At 38.8% G+C, this 19,692-nt stretch overlaps 1 protein-coding gene across 2 annotated transcripts in view; it reads left to right on the top strand.

Annotated features, from left to right (window-relative positions):
* Positions 1–7,443, top strand: part of olfm2a (olfactomedin 2a) — a 40,816-nt gene extending 33,373 nt beyond the window's left edge. For both annotated transcript variants that reach the window (XM_005749946.2, XM_005749945.1), the window contains exons 3-6: positions 1,722–1,877; positions 3,528–3,747; positions 4,614–4,720; positions 6,473–7,443. In XM_005749946.2, the coding sequence (XP_005750003.1) occupies positions 1,722–1,877; positions 3,528–3,747; positions 4,614–4,720; positions 6,473–7,147 (1,158 nt within the window). In that variant the 3' untranslated portion in view covers positions 7,148–7,443. The remainder of the gene's footprint in view (positions 1–1,721; positions 1,878–3,527; positions 3,748–4,613; positions 4,721–6,472) is intronic.
* The last annotated feature ends 12,249 nt before the right edge of the window (positions 7,444–19,692 follow it).

Here is a 19,692-nt window from a genome sequence, read left to right as displayed (position 1 = left end):
TATATATTAAAATTGACAGTAAATAAAAGCATATATAACTTTCTTCTGACCTGTAGTGTTTTTTTATGTGCGATTTGCACACCTTCAGCTGTAGAAATGCCTGCCTTCCCTTGAAAATAAATAAAAGAAATGGAAAAGACCTTGTGGTGCTCAAATTGCCAAAATGCACATTTAAAAATGTTTAGCAGCACATTAAATGTATTAAAGTCCACAAATCACACAGTTAGCAGTTATAGACTAAATCCTACCCCTATATCACTTCTTTTGAAAAATGACACATTTTAATGTAATTTTGCCTCTGCACACCATTGCCATGGATTATAGACCAGATAGTGAAAATGTGATTAAAGTAGAGACATTCAGCTTTAATTTTGATTAGTTTTATTAGATTAGCTGCACATAGTCCCCCACTTTCAGAGACTCAGCTGAAAAGCTACATTCCCTCCCTTGAGATGCCCCACTAGGCATTTACTGCAGCCACCTTCATTAGCCATTTCTTTATGTGCCTTTCTGCAATCAGGCTTGTCTTGAGTAACTGAAAAGCAAGCTCTGTTGGATTGATTTCAGGTTAATAATTTGGCCAGTGAAGAATATCCTATTTCTTAACCTGGAGAAACTCCTGGGTTTCTTTTCCAATATGCCTTGGGTCTTGCATTAGGAAGTGCTATCTGACAATTTTGCACCATTTGGTTGAATCTGAGCTGAGCATATAGCCCTTTAAATTTTGCAATACATCCTACTACTTTTATCAGCAGTCACATCATCAATAAACACTAGTTGCCTTGTTCCACTGGTCAGCACGCATACCCATGTCACAACATTGCCTCCACCATGTTTGACAGACGGTAGGTAGATTTATTTTTCTTTGCAGACCTTTGTAGGCTCTTTGAAATGTTTTCTGATAAAGCCAAGTCGAGCCTTCCTGTTTTTGATTGTACCAATTTTGTAACATTTTGTAAACCCTCTGTATTTCCTATCGTGAAGGCATTTCTTGATTGTAGACTGTGACAATGATGCAGCTACCTCTTCAAGAATGTTCTTAAATTTCATAGATTGTGAAGTTGTATTTCTTAACCATAGAAATAATATTGTCATCACTGTTGAATATTCCTGTCATCATAATTATTTAAACTGAGAGTTGTATGCCTAATTCTATATTCAGTGTGATTAGTGTACATTTTAAAGCCCATTCTTTATTTCAGTAATTTTTACAGCTTATGAATGAAACAGTACAGATTATGTAGTTTCAACCAACTTCTTTAACTTAACATATTTAAATTCAAAAACAGGGCCACCTCCACATTCTTCTTTGGCTGTAACATTAACTTGGAATATGAACGAAATGGGAGCAGAAGTTTGGTTTTTTTTTGTGTTTTTTTCAGTATCTGCACACGAGTACTACAAAAAAGATGCCTACAGACAAGTAAAGGACAAGTTTATAGACATTTCACATTCACAGCTGAGGCCACAAAGTTTTCAGTTCACCCCACCTGTGTATCTGGAAAACCCATGCCAACCCCAAACTACGAAGGCAGGATTACAGCAGGACTTTTTTTCTTGCCTGACTCATTTACTGCAATTTAAACTAAATAATGAAGAACTGTAAAAATGAAACTTACAATAAATGATCTGTGATTGAGGTGTAAAATGAGAAAAAAAACTCCTCCTCTAAGATAACCCGCGATCATTAGTGTCATTGTGGGTTTGTTTTTGTGACGCAGGTTCAGAACATCAGCCAGTCAATGGAGGTGCTGGACCTAAGGACGTACAGGGATCTACAGTATGTCAGAAACACAGAGAGTCTAATGAAAGTGGTAGATGGAAAGCTGAAGGTGGCCTCTGAAAATCCCCGCAGCCTCAATCCAAAGGGCTTTCAGGTAATTGGCTCTGTGTCTCCTCATGTACAGTGTGTGTGTTGGTGTTTATATGTGTGTATATTATTGTCAAGTGAATGCAGACACTGTTGATTTGGCACTGCTCGCCAAACTTATGCATTGCAATCTCTTTTGCTCTTCACAGACAATAAAATTTTGTATGACTCGCGATGCACTGCAGCATAAACATAGGTACACAAATTCATTTCCAGTCTTATATGAGTTCTTTTGTCATGCACAGAGAAATCCAAGTAAATCGCACACTCATGAGTGATTAAATTCTTGGACCTAGAAAAAGTATGGGGTTTTTTTATGGGGGGGAGGGGGGTTGCATTTGTCTCTTTGTATCCATTTGTTCTCTATCTTCAGTGAGCTTACTACTTGATATACTTAACATTCTGCTGTCTGCCTTTAGATAACAGGCACATACATTCACATTTATCTCTACCTTATCTGTCTACAAGCTAGGGCTTAGCTGCCATTATTAGTAAGCCTTTTTGTCTTCCTGTCAGCAGGCTGTCCTACTGGGGTTTTTTAACATTTCTCACACTCTTACAGATATTAGATGGACCATAAAATAGTTTGATTAAAAGATGGCTTGATAAATGATAAGTGTGCTTTACTGCTGGGTCCATACTGCAGCACAAGGACAAGCACGAATGCCTGTGTTTTGCTTTCAGTGTGTTTTATGAAAGCCATTCCAAAGAAGGTAATGAAGATGTTTATAAAATTAACCAATTCATCAGCACTGCCTGAGATGACTAAAATATGCAGAACGAAATGAGTTATATCTTCTGATCTATCTTAATTCAACAAAGAGGGGAAAAAGCTGGATTTGTCCAGACCAGGTTGGCTGATGAATGCGTGCAGCTTAAAGTTGCCGATGGCAGAGTGCGGGAGATTAACGAGAGTGAATTTTCTCTTCTTGAAAAAGTGAAAATGAGATTTATGATGTGGCGCCACAGGGCTGAGAGCTGCTCCATCACCAGATTTACGATAAACCTTAACAAGGAGGAAACAGCCCCTCCTGTGGCGGCCACACTTTATTGATACGCCCAATTCTCTCTTGAGCCCACTTCTCTCCACGTAGGCAGCCAGGTTCTCCTGCAGCTTCCTGTACTCCTACGGACATGTTGTTCTTTTAACTTCTAAACACACGATGAGTCACAGTCCAAGTTTATTTACAACTAGCTCTGCAACTGCAGCAAGTAGGTGAAGTTTCATCACCCAAAACAGATCACAGGCGTTTGGCCAATTTGAATAGTGTTTCTCATATAGGTGGCTTTCCAATCCAAAATATTTTCAAAGGAAGTAAAACTGTATTTACAGACATGGAAAAACAAAATATTTGCTTTTTAAATAGATAAAATATTCCTTTTGTCCTTGAAAGAAGATAAAAGGACATCTAATTTCAGGGTATTGACATAAAATATTAAGAATAGACGTTGTACATCTCATTAAAAATCAAAGGTCTATAGTTTTGAACAGATAAACCAGAACCTAATGGAGACATAAGCTTTATGAACCACAAACACCAAGGGAAGATTGCACTCACTCCCATGTACTGACTATCACAGGGCAGTTGTGTCCCCTATCTTGACTATTCTCTAAGGGTGTAATCCTCTTCCCCCTTTTCTGTGATAACTATCACAGGAGTTAAAAGACAAGGTGACCCAGCTGCTCCCCCTGTTGCCAGTGCTGGAACAGTACAAGACTGATGCCAAGATGATCCTGCGTCTTCGGGAGGAAGTAAGGAATCTGTCCTTGGTGCTTATGGCTATCCAAGAGGAGATGGGGGCCTACGATTATGAGGAGCTGCGACAGAGAGTCCTGCTACTTGAAACCAGACTCCACTCCTGCATGCAGAAACTTGGTATATATGGAAACGATTGTGGGTGTTTGTATGTGGTCATTGTTACCCAATTAAAAATGCATTACCATATATCATTGCAGCATTTAATCAATTTGACAACAGTTGCACAGAACAGAATTAATGATTACACTAGGATCATCGCTGGTCAAAACTCTGTAGCATGTAGTTAACATTTCCACTTTGCTCTGATCTCAAATGATCTGCATAAATTGAGAAAAACTGGCCTAGAAAAATGGAATGAATAATAGATTGCATTTGTGTGTAATGTGTTAGCTTAAACTGATGATTTTACAAAAACCCCACACATATAAACTGATGAGTTAACAAAAAAGACTGCAGTTACAGTTTAGCCCTTAGCTAATTTGCGTTTTATTATAGTTTTACATTTGAAAATGAACCAAGAGAATTAAAAAAAAAATAATGCTCACTTTTTGAGTACTGGGTAAAAACCAGAACAGTAAAACAACAATGGAAATATAAAAATGATGCCGCAAAGTCAGTCGGTGAACCAGTTTTTGTGTATTACAGATTTCAAAAAGCAAACACAAGATCGCATTGTGGAGAATCACAAATGAAAACAAGACAACAGAAGATGACTGCACAAAATATTTATCTACGCATTTATCTGAGATAATGGTACAAATAGTACATTTTCTTAGTGTACAAAAATTTAAACTTCTACAGTGAAAACAATTGAACTGAACAATCTGAACCAAAACAAATGAAATGCCATATTTCAGATGAATTATAAAAGAAAACTAGTGTGATCTGATAGAGAAAACACCTGAGTGCATGTGCGTCTGTGTGGCCTCTTAGGTATGTAGGCATACATGCTTTCTTAATTCTTCTGCCTCTTTGACCTCCAGGCTGTGGGAAGCTCACTGGCGTCAGTAATCCCATCACAGTACGTGCATCAGGGTCAAGGTTCGGCTCCTGGATGACAGATACTATGATACCCAGTTCCGACAACAGAGTGAGTTTCTCAACTGCTGCATTTCACAAATACAGGAACACAGGATTATTATTATTATTATTATTATTATTATTATTATTATTATTGTTATTATTAGGATAACCAAGCAAAGAGGATAACCACAGTCAACCTTCTCAGTGAGGAAAAAAATGAAGAAAATATGTGTCAGGGCAGTGCCACTATACGGCACTTCAGTGACTGATGCACTGTTTTCCATGAAAATGACTTCTCATGAGCTTTCAAGGGGGAGAGAGAGTGAGAAAAATGGGAATCCAAAGCTGTGCCACTGATGGATAGCGTATCTTTCCCTCCTCCCTGTCTTCCTCTGTCACTACAACTCCAGCTGATTAATCACTTCATCATCAGTGGAGAAATGAATGAGATGTTTGGGCAAAAGTTTTCCAAATCACTTGGGTAATTACCAGGAGTGTGCTCTGGACCCAAATGATATAGTAATGGGTTCAGCTGATCAGACATGACATGCAGTTTTGTACGGCCAGGCACATGGCAAGAAGCAGCAGGAAAGAGACAAGGGAAGAATAATATAGAAGATTAAGGGTGGTCTATGGTGACTGAGATGAAACGGTGGTGTTGGAAAAGTGGAAGACTGCATTATTAGCCATGTGTAGAAGAGAAGGGAAACTGATTAAGTTTAAGAGGAGAGATGAGCTTGGCCTTTTTCTTTCCTGCAATGAATCATAACAGCCTAAATAGGTGTTGTGGACAGAAAAGGTCAATTTTTGTGACTGAATGTCCTGATCTTTGTCTTTAATCACCTGGCTCAATCACTTCAATCTCTCCGAGTATTAATAGGCAGATACATCAGCAATGCCACATTAAGATCCGCAGCAATAATCATAATCATTCTGGGGAAATTTCATTGTTGCTCATGAGCCAAAGGCAAAGGAGGAAAAAATCGGAATGTGCAAGAGCTTTGCTTTACTCAATTTCTGTCTCCTATTCTATTCTAGAGACCCAAATTAGCAGGCATAGGAGAAACAACGCTTAATGCTCTATAATCTCCCCTCCTACATAATTCAGCCGCTGTGTCTCTTCACCATCAGCTCCTCCCATACCCTTCCTTTCTCCTCTGTGCATTTGAAAATACTTACTCTACAATGGAGAAGCAAGCAAAAGTGGGACAAGAAAGAAAAATTGCAGTAAGAGAATCAGAAAAAGCAGTAGATCGTAGCAAAGCTTTCCTTCAAATGTTCAAGAGAAAAATAACCATCTAAGCCAACTGCAGTTTAATTGAATCAATTAAAAGCTGAACTGTGCCTCAGTGAGAGCACTGAGGGAATGAGATGGGAAATGCAGCCAGAGAGGGGCCATGTCAGTGGAGAGATCCGCTGAGAGTGCTTGAGGAAAAAGATAGAGTTGCTAAATGGATTGATTTTCTGTAAATGTGGACTGGAAAGGGCAAGGAGCACAAGCAGTGGTTGACTGCAAAGCGCAGGCAACATCTTCACTCCCACATGCCTGGCAGATCAGTAGCTCTGCACACACATCGATGCATGCACAACTCAGAGAATCGATATACACACACACTCAAACAAGCACACTAAACATACACGCTAAACATTCTTATTTTAGGCCATTGCAGCTACTGATAATGAACTGTGACTTACATTTTCTTACAGAAAGGTCAAGTTTAACACAACAATATTTTTCTCCAGTAATCTCGAGACCTTCTCATTAACTTATTTTTCTGACCTTTTTTTCCTATGTTATTCATTTTTCCTTTTTCCACAGGTGTGGTCCATGGACGGTTACTTCAAGGGACGTCGGGTCCTGGAATATCGCACAATGAATGATTTCATGAAGGGCCAGAACTTTGTGCAACACTTGCTGCCACACCCTTGGGCTGGCACTGGTCATGTGGTCTACAATGGTTCACTGTACTACAACAAGTACCAGAGCAACATTATCATCAAGTACCACTTCCGTTCTCGAAGTGTGCTGGTGCAGCGCAGTTTGAGTGGGGCCGGCTATAACAACACTTTTCCCTACTCCTGGGGTGGCTCCTCTGACATCGACCTGATGGCGGACGAGAATGGCCTATGGGCTGTTTACACCACCATCCCTAATGCTGGAAACATTGTCATCAGCCGCCTGGAGCCTCAGAGTCTGGAGGTGCTGCAGACTTGGGACACAGGCTTTCCTAAGCGGAGTGCTGGAGAGTCTTTTATGATCTGCGGCACACTATATGTCACCAACTCCCACCTGGCTGGTGCCAAGATCTATTTTGCTTATTACACCAACACATCAAGCTATGAGTACACAGACATCCCCTTCCACAATCAATACTCCCATATTTCCATGATGGACTATAACCCCAGGGAGAGGGTCCTTTATACCTGGAACAACGGACACCAGGTGCTGTACAATGTCACACTCTTCCAGGTTATTAAGACTTCTGGAGACTGAGGACCCTCAGACTGACTGATTTAAAAAATGCTGTGATTATTGTTCTGGGGTGTCAGAGGTGGGGGGCACAGACTATGGGAGGTTTGGGTTGGGGGCTTTAATGTATGGGTATAGGCTTGGATTTTTTTTTTTTAAATGAATTTCAAACTTCATAGAGTGCTATTACTCACATTCTCAAAAAACCATCCGACAGTAAGGTCGGCAAAGATACAAAGACTGAGCGCTTCTCTCTCTTTTTTTCTTTCTGTGATGAGTAAGCATGGTTCTTTTTATTTGTGATGATAAATAAATATCCTCTTTACCATTTATGCTTTTGTATTTCATTGTCACTTTGATTTCAAAAACCTTAGATTAAATTTTGGAAGAGGTGAAAAATCTGTCTGAAAATGTGGTTTCAAACTTGAAAGGCTCAAATAGGAGTAACATTTCCTTTGTCTGTGTTGTTAATGTTCCTGTTATTTCCTTGAAGCCTAGCTCAGACAGATACAAAGCACAAAAGATGCATTTAGAATAATATTGAAGCTATTTTTCTAGCCTGAAATACTTAAACACACAAAATATGCCAAATGATACCATTTTAAACCAATTAAAATAATGCAATAATTATATCTACTCTATTCTACCAAATCACAAGATGATGAAAGGACAGCATGAGAATACTGACAAGACCATTTCTAAGGTTGCATTAAATTATAGGTCTGGAAAAATCACCAAAGCTTTTCCATCTGAAAACAACAGAGCACAGCACTCTGTGAACGCAGGATAATAAAATTCAAACAGCGTTGAATTTAACTGCAACGGCAACCACTTACATTTCATTTTACCAAGGTGAATTGAAAGTGCAAGCAAAACATCTGATAAAAAGAGCAGATGGTGGTGCAAAGGGTCGAGAAGAATCCACAGCAAATGAAAGACAGAATGTAAAAGGTATTACATTAGAGATGACACTTCTTTGTTATTGCTGCTTGTCAGGCTCCAATCTGCTTTAATCTTGTTAGTCCCACAGCTCCTCTCAGATGCTTTCTGCAGAAAAATGATAAAATGCAAACCACACAGTAGCACACGGCTCGCATGAAATTCTCAACCTGCAGTCCTTTTATTGCAGCTTTGTCATTATTTACCACTGAAATATTTCAGAAGCCATACTGGCATTTTGTGCTGCATGGAGGAGACAACAGCCCGCTGTGCTTCATTTCTGTGCTTTCATCTATAAGGTTTGTGCATGCTTTGCAGGGGTTGTAACATAAAATAATATCGTAGATTCAACTTTTCTCCTCTTTGTAGTAACCATGGTGGATTTATCCTAGATGACCTTTCTATCAATAAGTGCTACGCTGAAGAGAACCCCGATGAGTTCATACACAGTAGCAGCTGACATTTAAAGCACAATGCAATAAAAAAAAGGTACAAAGCATCTAACAGCATCAAACAGAAACAGTATTGACTGGGAAAAATAAAGGTTTTGGAGCTACCACAATATTACTTCACATGTAGAAGTAACTGGTTAACAAAGAAACAGATAAAAGTTAACAGAGACTGAATGTGCTCTTAACACAGGTCCACCACTCACTGCTCTCCCACTGCCCACACACACACACGCAACTGGTTTTAAAAAGCAGTGCAGCACATCCTGAATTTGCAAGAATATATACAACAGACCAAGACATCACCTATAGTATAAATAGAATTTCACCTTTTAAAAAACTTTATAGTTTATAGTTTCATAAGCACAAAATAGTATTTGAAGTTAGGCGTGACTGATTATGGCCATGAGTGGTAAAGACAGGACTGCATTTTCAAGCTAGCAAACGTTCTTGCTTTCTTCTTAACATAAAGAAAGCAAGGAAATAGTGACCCATACTAAACAGACAAATAAAGCCAAACTGGAAACAGGCACTCCTCTGAGAAATGTGAATGGAATATTTATCCATTCCACAAAATATGACATTTTTTAAGCAGTGGGGTTTTTTTTTTTATTAATGTTTCTTCAAAAGAAACAGAGTTCAAAACAGATAAGAATCAAAAGAGAGCTTTGCAAGGACCAACATATGTGCTGTTGTGCCACCCAGTTCTCACACTTAGTGCCAGTAGGTGTGGCAATAACAAAGACAGAGATCAGGGGTATAAAGAATAGCACCAAATCATTATGTGGTGACCCCATTTGAGTATTGTATCATCACATCTGTGTCAGTCTAGATCATCTTCAGCTAAGGCCAGTTTGTCAGAGCACAAACCCCTGCTGCCAAGCAACAGTACTTATGTGCCATCTTTCCTCAGGATCATCTTAAGGATAAAAGACAGTAGGCTGAAAAAGGTGGTTGTGATTCAGGGCGTGTAAAAATGTACTGTAGTAAAAATTCAGAAGCGACATGTCAAATGTTTTTAAAAAAATATATATGAGGGAAAAATATATTATAAGTTAGAGCAAGAGGTATTAGTTGAATAGATAAATTGAATTTAAAAAATAATAATTAGTGAAAGATGGTGATTTTGTGCTTATTAGCTAAATAAGTGTTTTTATTGTTCTATCAGAGTATGATGAATACAGTATGATGAATAAAGTGTGGATTCTCAGATTTAATATCTGAACAAAAATATCTGTGAAAAGCAGCTCTACACACTTCAGAATGTGTTCTGTTTAATTATGAATTAACACTAGTGACGCACTGCTGACAAAAACTACAAATGTATGTGCATTACACCACATTTTGCAGGGGATCTTGTATTAATTCAAATTACATGTCATTCCAAAAGTGCAATGGAAGCAGAGATTGACCCTTCGTTGATTGTGGATGAGAAGGCACAGTACAGTTTATATTTAGCATATAAGCTATGCCTTTATTGCTCCTCAAGCATGGGATACTGTCATGGAGTGATTATGATATAACAGAAGCATAAGAATTGACACATGTGCAACAGTACAAGGAAAAATCTTACGTAAAGCAAAAAACAGAATTTGTAAATTAGTACACGTTTAACAAGCTTGAAAGCATCTGGTATACTTTATTCTTCAACACAGCCTGAACAAAGCTCTTGGGCAGCTTTGTTGTAATTTCCTTAAGTAGTCATCTCGTTGGAATGTCCTTCAGGCTTCTTGAAGGATATTCAGAGTTCTTCTTTGAATGTTGGCTGCCTTTTGTTCTATTCTCTGTCAAGATGATCCTCACACGGCTTCAGTAATGTTGAGGTCCGGGCTCTGGGGAGACCACTGCATAGTTGATACTGTTCCATTGTGCATCTATCCAGGTATGCTTGTGCTGCATTGTCAGTTTGTTCAGGATTGTTGTTGTGCTGAAAAAAGAAGCCACTGCCAATCAGACAACGTGTTTGTGGATTAAAGTCTGATCCATAATGACCTTTTACCAGACCTCCTCTGTACATGTTGATGATGATCTGAAACAAAATTTTCCCATTTGGATTCATTGCTAAGCTTTTTTGGCTAAAAGCTATTTGGGAATCACATTGTTGATACAAAAATGCTATTTTATGACTGTCAGACTGTGATGTCTTTGACACTTCCTTTGAGTGATACATAGGTCAGCGTTAAAACAGTTTAACAAACAAAACACAATCCTCTTAAATGTCCTCAAATAAAAGGGCAGGACTGACAATAAGTATAATAAGTGAACCAATATTCAAGACCACTTTAAAACATTACAAGAACATCTGCCTCATTGGAGGTGAAACATAAAGAAAGAAGTGCTGTACTGCACAGTACTGTAAATTGAATGATTGAATAAAATCATTTACCACCAATTTAAACTGTGGATTTAATTAAAAAATTCATAGTGACAATGTTTCAGATGTTAAATTGGGATTAGGGTTAAATTAATGGTTAAAATGTTTGAAATGACTTGCTGTGTTATTATTTCATCATTCCAGGCTGGACAGCAAAGTATAATTTTACAGCAAAGTTGTTGATTCATGTCATTTGTGGTAAAGTATGAAAGAAAGTTCATGTGGAAAGACCTTTAGCTATTTCTGCAGTTGCATTTTTCATTGTTGTTGGAGTCAGCTGTGACTTTGCACATTTTCTCATAGTGCAAAGTCACAGCTACAGGACCCCAGGAAAAACAAAACAACAAACTTTAAAATTAAAGTTTGCATGAATAATAACCAAGACAGAACGTATTAACCTACAGAAATCTCTCAGCATGAGCAGCTTCCATTAATGGAGAGCTGAAATCTAAAAAGAACAATAGGCGACAGAGTGGCTTTGCTGGTTTGATTTCCTTAAAGTGGTTATGAACATGCATTCGCACATGCAGTCGGACTGATTGAGTGCAGGTGGCAGCGACAGAACTGGCTTGATAGAGTGCATGGGGTGAGATTCATCGGCAGGAGCGGAGCTACAGAACAGCTCGAGAATTAAGAAGCAAAGCCAGTTCCAGTTTAATCACGCAACCATCCTCGAGAAGAAGGGTTTGTTTTGATGGAAACACAATCATCTTTGTGAGTGCAGCTGGTCCTGAGACACTCCTCTTTGATTAAACTTGAGAGTGCATTTGCTTTCTGTCCCTTCTACTCACACAGTAGGTCATGCAGCAACTTCTGTCCTCTGAAAGGAAAACTTGCAAATCACCCCAGCCTTGTTTTATGCATCCTTTCACTGTAACCTTTTACATCACCTTCCTCATTAATTGTGCCCTCAGCCACACTTGGAACAACACCCCACCTCTTGTTCAGATTCACAGTAAACATTTCCTCTACACCCTGCCCCTTGAGGTGACACAGAAACGCTATGAACAGGGCTTTGAACATTTGTTTCCTCATGATTAAACATAACTTGCACTCAGTTTCCTAATTTTTTTCCACACTCCATATTCATGTTTGAACTCTAAAGGCATGCAAAGGTGCCGGGGTGTCGAGATGGAATAATGGGTTAGCTGGAGAAGACGCTAATTTACTCTACTCACCTCTTTGGAGAACCTTCCTCATTAATGTCCTCTTTAATTGTGTTTTAAACTTCCATTGATTCAGCACTTGCATCCCTAATCTCATTAGGTGCTGTTTTATGAAGGAAGGACAGTAGATCCATTCTGGGCTGCAACCACGGGCGATTCCATTTTATAACCTGATGTCAGAACGCTGCACTCCTCGCTGAGGCAGTAAAGGTTTACCCTTGAACTGATTTTTTTTTATGTCTCTTTCCGTAATTACAGTAAGATGCTGTTGGAGAAAAGAGATGAAATTTTAGCTCTGGTGTGCCAGAAGGGAAAAGAAGTCAGGATACATAAATACAAACATCACAATGTAGCCACAAGCTGAGCAATAACAGGCTGGTAAGTCAATATAACTGAAAAAGAAACTTTTAGAAAAAGGAAAACACTTTTCACCAGCTAAAAAAAATGAAAGATGCTAAAGGAGCCACAAATCACATCCATATACAAAGGGAATTATTATATTACTTTTTCACCAGGTGGATTAAAATTGCAAAGATTTTAATGTACATATATTTATCTTAATAAGTCACGATCACTGTCTAAATTAGATAGCAAATCTATTGTAATCAGGCCCACTGATGCACATATTGTAAGTCTCATATAAGCTATTTGCAGTTTTAGGATCATGGAGTTGATTGGTTCACTGTTGCAGCTTCACATTAGTAGTATTTAACTGGTGAAATATGCATTGGCTTTTATTATGAATTTTACCAAGAAAATACACGGTCATTGTTCGCAAATTTAGCGTGTTTTCCTGTAGTGAGTCTGCCAATCAAGAAACTGTAATGTCTTACAGCAAATTAGTTTTTCTTCCATTACTCCATGTAATGTTTAAGAGTCTTTTATGAAGAGCTTCAGGCAACAGGCTTTTTGAGCAAAGGTCACTCTCCCCCAAACTGTGTTTTTCAGACTCATTCCACATGCAGCATTAAATCCCAGAATGATGGAAAAAAGGCCAATCTTTGTCTGCTTCATCCATTAAAGTGACAACACTTTGTTTTGCAGGTCCCAGAATTTATGATTAGTAGTATTAAACTGCATTTGCTTTTACCGCTGATAACTGCAGGTGACCCTGCTCTGTGATGTTTTAAGAGAGAGGGAACTTTTTGTTTAAATGGGCCATCAGTAATTGTGGAGGGCAGAATTTTACAAAAATATTTCAATCATTATATTCAGTTGATATTTTTTGTCATGCATGTTGTTTGAAAGTTTTTGTAGTTCTTCAAAATTGTTCAAGGTTAGCCAAATTGGATAGAGAGGCTCTAGCCTCTTGGTCACTGCAAGCCTCACAGTTTTCACTCCTCAACAGTATCCTGTTCTTGAGGAGCAACAAAAGCATATTTTAAAAGCTAAAAATAGCCTCTGTACATAATCTGTATTCACATCGACCACCATCATCAGTTGCCTGGAATAGCACAATAGAGCCACTCCTATCTGCAGTGCCAAGTTTCCTAAACATATACCACTGAACATCATAGCCAAATACGTAAACTTTCATTCTATACCCCCAAAGGATTTTACTCCTTATTTTCTGAGAGTTGAGAATTCTCCCTGCAAGATTTGTGCCCAGCACTTCAAAACCCTGTCATTATAGAGTACTTTGAGTAAGCTAATGACAAAACAAAAAAAACAATTCTCAATTTAAAAATAATACGTAAAATGTGGAAAACCTGAAAGTTTGAAGACTTCCTGAATCCTTCTGCTTACTTTAATAAAGTATGTGTAGCTTGTAGATACTGCAGGTGGTATCAATATCTGCTCATTTGGTATTTGCTCAGCTAGGCCTATCAAACCTACATTGGTCTCTGACAGATACTGGATAATGTTTTTGCTTAGAATCACTGCAGAATAGTTGCAGTTTCAGGCAACCTGCTGGAACTGACGATTGCTGATGTCAATGCAGAATATCTACAGCATTTATATTTAGCAGCTAAGCTTTTATTTTGTTGCTGCCCAAGTACGGGAAACTGTCGAGGAATGATTGTGATATTACAGAAATTCTCTTAAGCTTACATATTAGTGCTTCTGGTGGAGGTGAGTTTGAAGAAAGAAATCAGTTTCAGACTTGGTGCAAACAGTATGGGCACTTTCCTCTCAAAGCATTGCTCTATCAGGCCTGCAGTGTTCAAAACATGAAGGGATAACTGATATCCTTTTGAACATTATAAGGAGCTATTTTGAATAAATTCTCATTCTAAGGCACCAGCACAGACCAAAAGCTTTCATAAATTGCTTATAAAGTGTTACTAAAACATGAATCACTGGATATTTTCTCTGTTACGCAGGTTAAGCACTGCTTAGCCTACTTAAGTCAAGAAACCTCCCAGACTCTGAACATAACTTCAAAGCAGGATAATAGTCATAATGAGTGTTTTTAAACAATTTTTATGTGTTGTGTGTGTGTGTGTGTGTGTGTGTGTGTGTGTGTGTGTGTGTGTGTGTGTGTGTGTGTGTGTGTGTGTGTGTGTGTGTGTGTCCAATTCAGCTCATTTGAAATATTGCCCATTTAAAAAACTGCAGAGAAGATGGCAACATTTCTATTTTGATTCAGGAAGTATTATATTAAACATGTAAAGAATGGAAGTGGAGCTGTTATCAGCTAAAGATCTGAATCATTCTCACTTTTACAGCTTGCTAATTAACCAGGAAAATTCACAATATTGCCTTTGTTTTCTTTCTTTGGATTATGACAATTTGTTTGTAGTGCCAATAGACTCACTGCAAACTGAACTGAGAAATAGTGTTGAAATTGCAGTTATTTTCAGATATCAGACAGGCTTTATTTAATCTGTTTGGTAAATGGATGGTTCACAAATGAGAGCATTTTCAAAATTTACTTTTTTGCATTAAACCAGCGGGAAACATTTTGACATGTGTTTAGTAAGTTATTATGTTTTAGTTTAGCGTTAATTGGTCCGACCTACTTAACACCATATTGGGTTGTATCCCATTACCAAAATCAGTATAGGTAGGAGGTTTGTAATCTTATAAATGGGGGGAAAAACGCTCAGGTTTGTTTACTAGTATTTTTCACTGGCTGGAAGCTAATATTTAAACTGGATGGATGTGTTTATTAAAGTAGTTTCTGTTTTCAGACAGGGTGCAGATATATGAAACATGCTCAGAAATGCAGGGCTGCTCATGAGCAGCAATAGAATACAGGAAACTTCAAATATGGCAGGCTAAATAAGAAAGTTCAGGCAAGGAAAGTAAAATGTTGTGAAGGAGACAGAGTGACATACAAAGTGAAATCTAGGTTAAGTGAGAAGACTGTCAGAGACCAGGCCTCATGTACTGTATGTCACGGAAATGAGATGCTGTTCTCTCCCCCAGAAGATCAAAAGATCTGTCTGAAGAGACAGAACTTTTTCCTCTTTCCTCTCTGTTCTGTGGCAAATTACAGTTTTTAAAAAGAAGAAAAAAATGTGATCCATCAAAAAACACCAGAGCATGGCCATGAGACCTCCTTTTTATAAAAACCTGTAGTTGTAAGCCACAAATATACAGAACTATAGCTGGATCAAAGTGCTCCATTTCCAGGACCTCGCTCTTGTAAACTGGACTTCATAGGTTAATTTTTTTTAAAGTTAAATAGTTTTAATTGTGAATCAGAACAAGTTTGTCTCTATATGCATTATATTTGCTCTGTATTTTTTTTCATAGTAGATACATGAACTAATATATTTTGACTTTGTGTGAAATACTACCAACTCACAACAGAACCTGTTGTTTTTAATTCACACCTGCCCCAACAGATGATTACAGATGACTTGCCTTCAGAGCAATCCATCTGACTGAACATCAGAGCAACACAATTATTACAAACATGCACAACATCTTGTACACACAAAGCACAATTTGACATTTTGACCTTGTGACATCTTTGTACTATAATACATGTCTCCTCTATTGGAGCATAAAACAATTTAGACAACAGCCTCTTTAAACCACTGAATACATTGTAAAGGTAAATATAATTCAGATGAGGAATTTTGTCAATGTGATGTAAACAAGATTAGTTCTCTTCACATAATTCATAAATTAACTATTATGGTTTGTGCAAGGAACTCAAAGGCAGGCCGCGCTGGAGTTCAGTGTTTGTGATTTTAATGAACACATTCTAATTTACAATCCGTGAGTATTTGCAGTAACTCAGAAAGATAAACAGCTACAAACAATGGAAGTTTTGAGTTTGATTTCCTTGCAGGTTAAAGTCCAGTTACCACCAAGCAAGCAAAGCTTCATTATTAAAAGAGCTGAGTTACATTACTGTATTTGTGTGGTCCAACAATACAGGAAAACTGGGGTTATATACTGTTGATAACTGTAGATGAACATCAGGTGGTTCAACACCTGAGAGAATGGCGAGACCATAACACAAGCATGATCTGATTCTCAGTAATATACGCACAAAAAATAAAATTATAATTTACAATTAGATACACAACATATATGACATATTATTGGATGTAGAGATTTTATGCTCTGGTGTTATTTTTTTATGTACGTTGCTGATTTTTTGATCCTTTATGTTTTGAGCACTATTGGTAGCTGCAAGTTACATCTGCTTGTTTGTAATACTACCATTTCTCAGCTCAAAATAGATATGTGGGAATTTGATTTTTTTTTACTCCTTATACGATCAGGATTAGCTGAAAATTTATTGTAAATCTCAAGTAATAGTTAGATTTACAATTATTAAAAATGTCATGACCCTTAAAAACTGCATTTATATTGCTCTAATTGTGGCTGAGGTGTTATTGGTTGCCTCTTTAAATAGCGAATCTTTTTCTCGTGCCATTTTCTCTCTCCCTCTCTTCCTATCTCCCTCGCTCTGCCCGCAGTCTGTGTGTGTGTGTGTGTGTGTGCTGAATTTTCCTCCAGGTTGAGAAACATGTGAGTTCATATTGTTCCCATATAACTGTTGTATAATTCATGTATTTACAGAATATGTATTCAGTTCCAAACATCCAATAAATCTTCATAATGCACACACATTCATAAAATGATTTCCCAGTATTTCCCCACACATCCATTAAAACATAATCTATGTGTCCATGGACAGACTTCTGTCCCGAAGTTTGACATTTAATAACAGTTTAAGTATTCATTTATGTGGAGGAGCACAAAGGACTCAGAGTGAAATCACTGAAGAAAGAAATCCATGAGGGTGGTTTCGTACTGGTGTAATTATTTCTCTTCAGCTTGCGTTTGAAAGAAAATCCCACAAACAAAATACCTGGGTTTTTTTTATAAATAAATATGCAGAGGCATTACAAAGTTTCCACCAGGGAATTGCTGCCTTTTCCTGCCTCCATTGCGGCACAACAGGGCCCTATCCTGACACCTCCAGAGCAGCACAAAGTAAAGGTAATTAAAAAACAGTCGCCTCAGCCCCACCCATCCGTAAACATTGCAGACTGCAACCATTGTGCCACATTAATATGCAAATTGGAGAAAGGGCTGCAATCAGGGTGCTTTACTGATCCAGTTATTAAATCAAATTTCCCCCAAACAGGCATCAGGAGCTGCTGAGGTAGTGAATGGGTTTTCCCTCTTTCTGCGCATAGTAATGAGCCTTTATCAATTTTACATTCATCACGGGGGTAGGGGAGATGGAGAAGGCGGTGCATGATGGCACCACCTCCCCTGTGGCAGGCCACCTCGCTCTGCAGTGGCAGTCATTCGCAGGGTAGTCCATCAGTACAGCAGCCATTGGACACAAGGGTACCAGGATCATCATATCATCTTGCCTTTCTCTCCTCTCAGTTCTTCTGGGACCGCATGCACAGCTACACACCGAGATGACATGATCGAATTTTTCAACGGCATCAACAGGTGATGTTACACAGCAGCCTGAATGCTGCAGTCTCCAAGGAACTGCAGTGTCAAACCACTAAATTTGCTGGTGATTGTAGCAGACTGCAATTCGGTGTGAATTACAAACAAATACACCGTGTGAGTTGAACACAGCATGTGAATGGACACTGACACAAAAAGTAGTCTCACTGGTGAGGCAGTGACACTTTGCTAGAGAAAATGAAGACGACAGGTTACTGTTGTTTCTTATGGCAAATGTGCACACACTGATAAAATGATCTTCCTTCAAACTCGTCTTCCTCAATATAAAAACACTGGCTTACAACAATCAAATCAGCGAAGATGAGAGCAGGTGAAATGACGGCTTCCTCCTGGGAGACGTGTGGGAACAATTGGATTGTTTCTCTTACGTGCCTTCTTTTATTTGTATCTGAAGTGACCTTGGGCAAAGACTAGAGTATGGGGACATTAGCAAACCAGCAAGTATTGTTATAGCAATTACTAGGAAATCACTGGGCCACGGGGAGCAATTATGTGCTTTGTGTTTACAATCCAGCATAGGAGAGCGATGGGAGAAAAAAATGAAGAAGAGCAGGCACTGAAAAAATTGGGCTGTGGGCAAGTAGGAAAGCAAGAGCGCAGAATGAGGTAATAAAAAAGCAGTGTGCAGTGGCAGAAATGGGAGGAAGTCGGCAGTCAGGTGTGTGAGAGGATGGCGAGGAGGAAAGAAGAGGTATTTGAATGGTAGTGAAGTGGACACAGTGAAGTGTAAGTGTAACAACAGTAAGAGAGAAAAGTGGAGGGACAAAATAGCAAGTGACTCTAGAGTTTCTAGAGCCTGTGATAGCTTGGATTTCTTATACAGCATCTTGGTCCTTTGAGGCATAAATTTCAACTGTTTCTGTGTCACCATTGTAGCTGCGTACACTGCCAGATGTGAGTGGTAACGAGCTGGCCTGGCGACATGGTCAGGCTGAGTCTGGGGTTTGGCTGATAAGAATGAGGGGGAGGAGGTCACTGAGCTCACTGTATTGAGACATAACCGCCGGTCAATTCAATTTCCTTAAGGACACAGGAGTCCAAGCTGCAATCAGAACATTTCATATCACAGCCAGGCTCCTCTTGCCCTTTCCCACAATCTCAGCAGAGAGGAGTTGGAGAAAGGAAGAATAATGATAGAGGGAAAGAAAGAAAATAGGGGAAAAGTGTCAGAAGATAATTGTCGGGATGGGTGGGAAGTTTAGAGGTTACTGCAGTGGCCCAGAAAATCTTAATTTCCTGTCAGCGTTATTCTAACCAGTTATTAAGCTCTAGCTGATCTCAAGAGGAAACGAAGGGAGGAACATCAGAGAACACGTTCACAAACAAATTCAGTAAAGCCTGAGTGCTCAGACAAAAAGGCTAACACTGTCGGGATGTCGGGATCTGTAAAAGAGAAGAATCGGTCTCTCCCCAGCGCTTTAATCTTTCATATCAGTGTGTGCTTGACTTTCAGAGGAGAGGAGGAGCAGTATACATACAGGCCACCCAGAGGATCAAACAGCATGCTGACTGCAACAGAGGATTCTGCAACAAAGACACCAAACCACCCTCAGATGCAGATAAAGAAAGAGTGGAGGATGACTAGGAAGAGCTGAGGCAAGGACGACGTATACAAAGCAGAAATCTAAAATTGACTGGAGACTTTTAGGATGCCTGTGGACACCCACAGACCTGAAACAAAATCAAAGATGTAAAGTTTACATCATCTGCCTACTTAAAAACATGACCAAAATGTGGCCT

The sequence above is a fragment of the Pundamilia nyererei genome, unplaced genomic scaffold (assembly GCF_000239375.1).
Source record: "Pundamilia nyererei isolate P.nyererei 1_Seehausen unplaced genomic scaffold, PunNye1.0 scaffold00258, whole genome shotgun sequence".
NCBI lineage: Eukaryota > Metazoa > Chordata > Actinopteri > Cichliformes > Cichlidae > Pundamilia > Pundamilia nyererei.
This window is presented reverse-complemented; position numbering and strand designations above follow the sequence as displayed.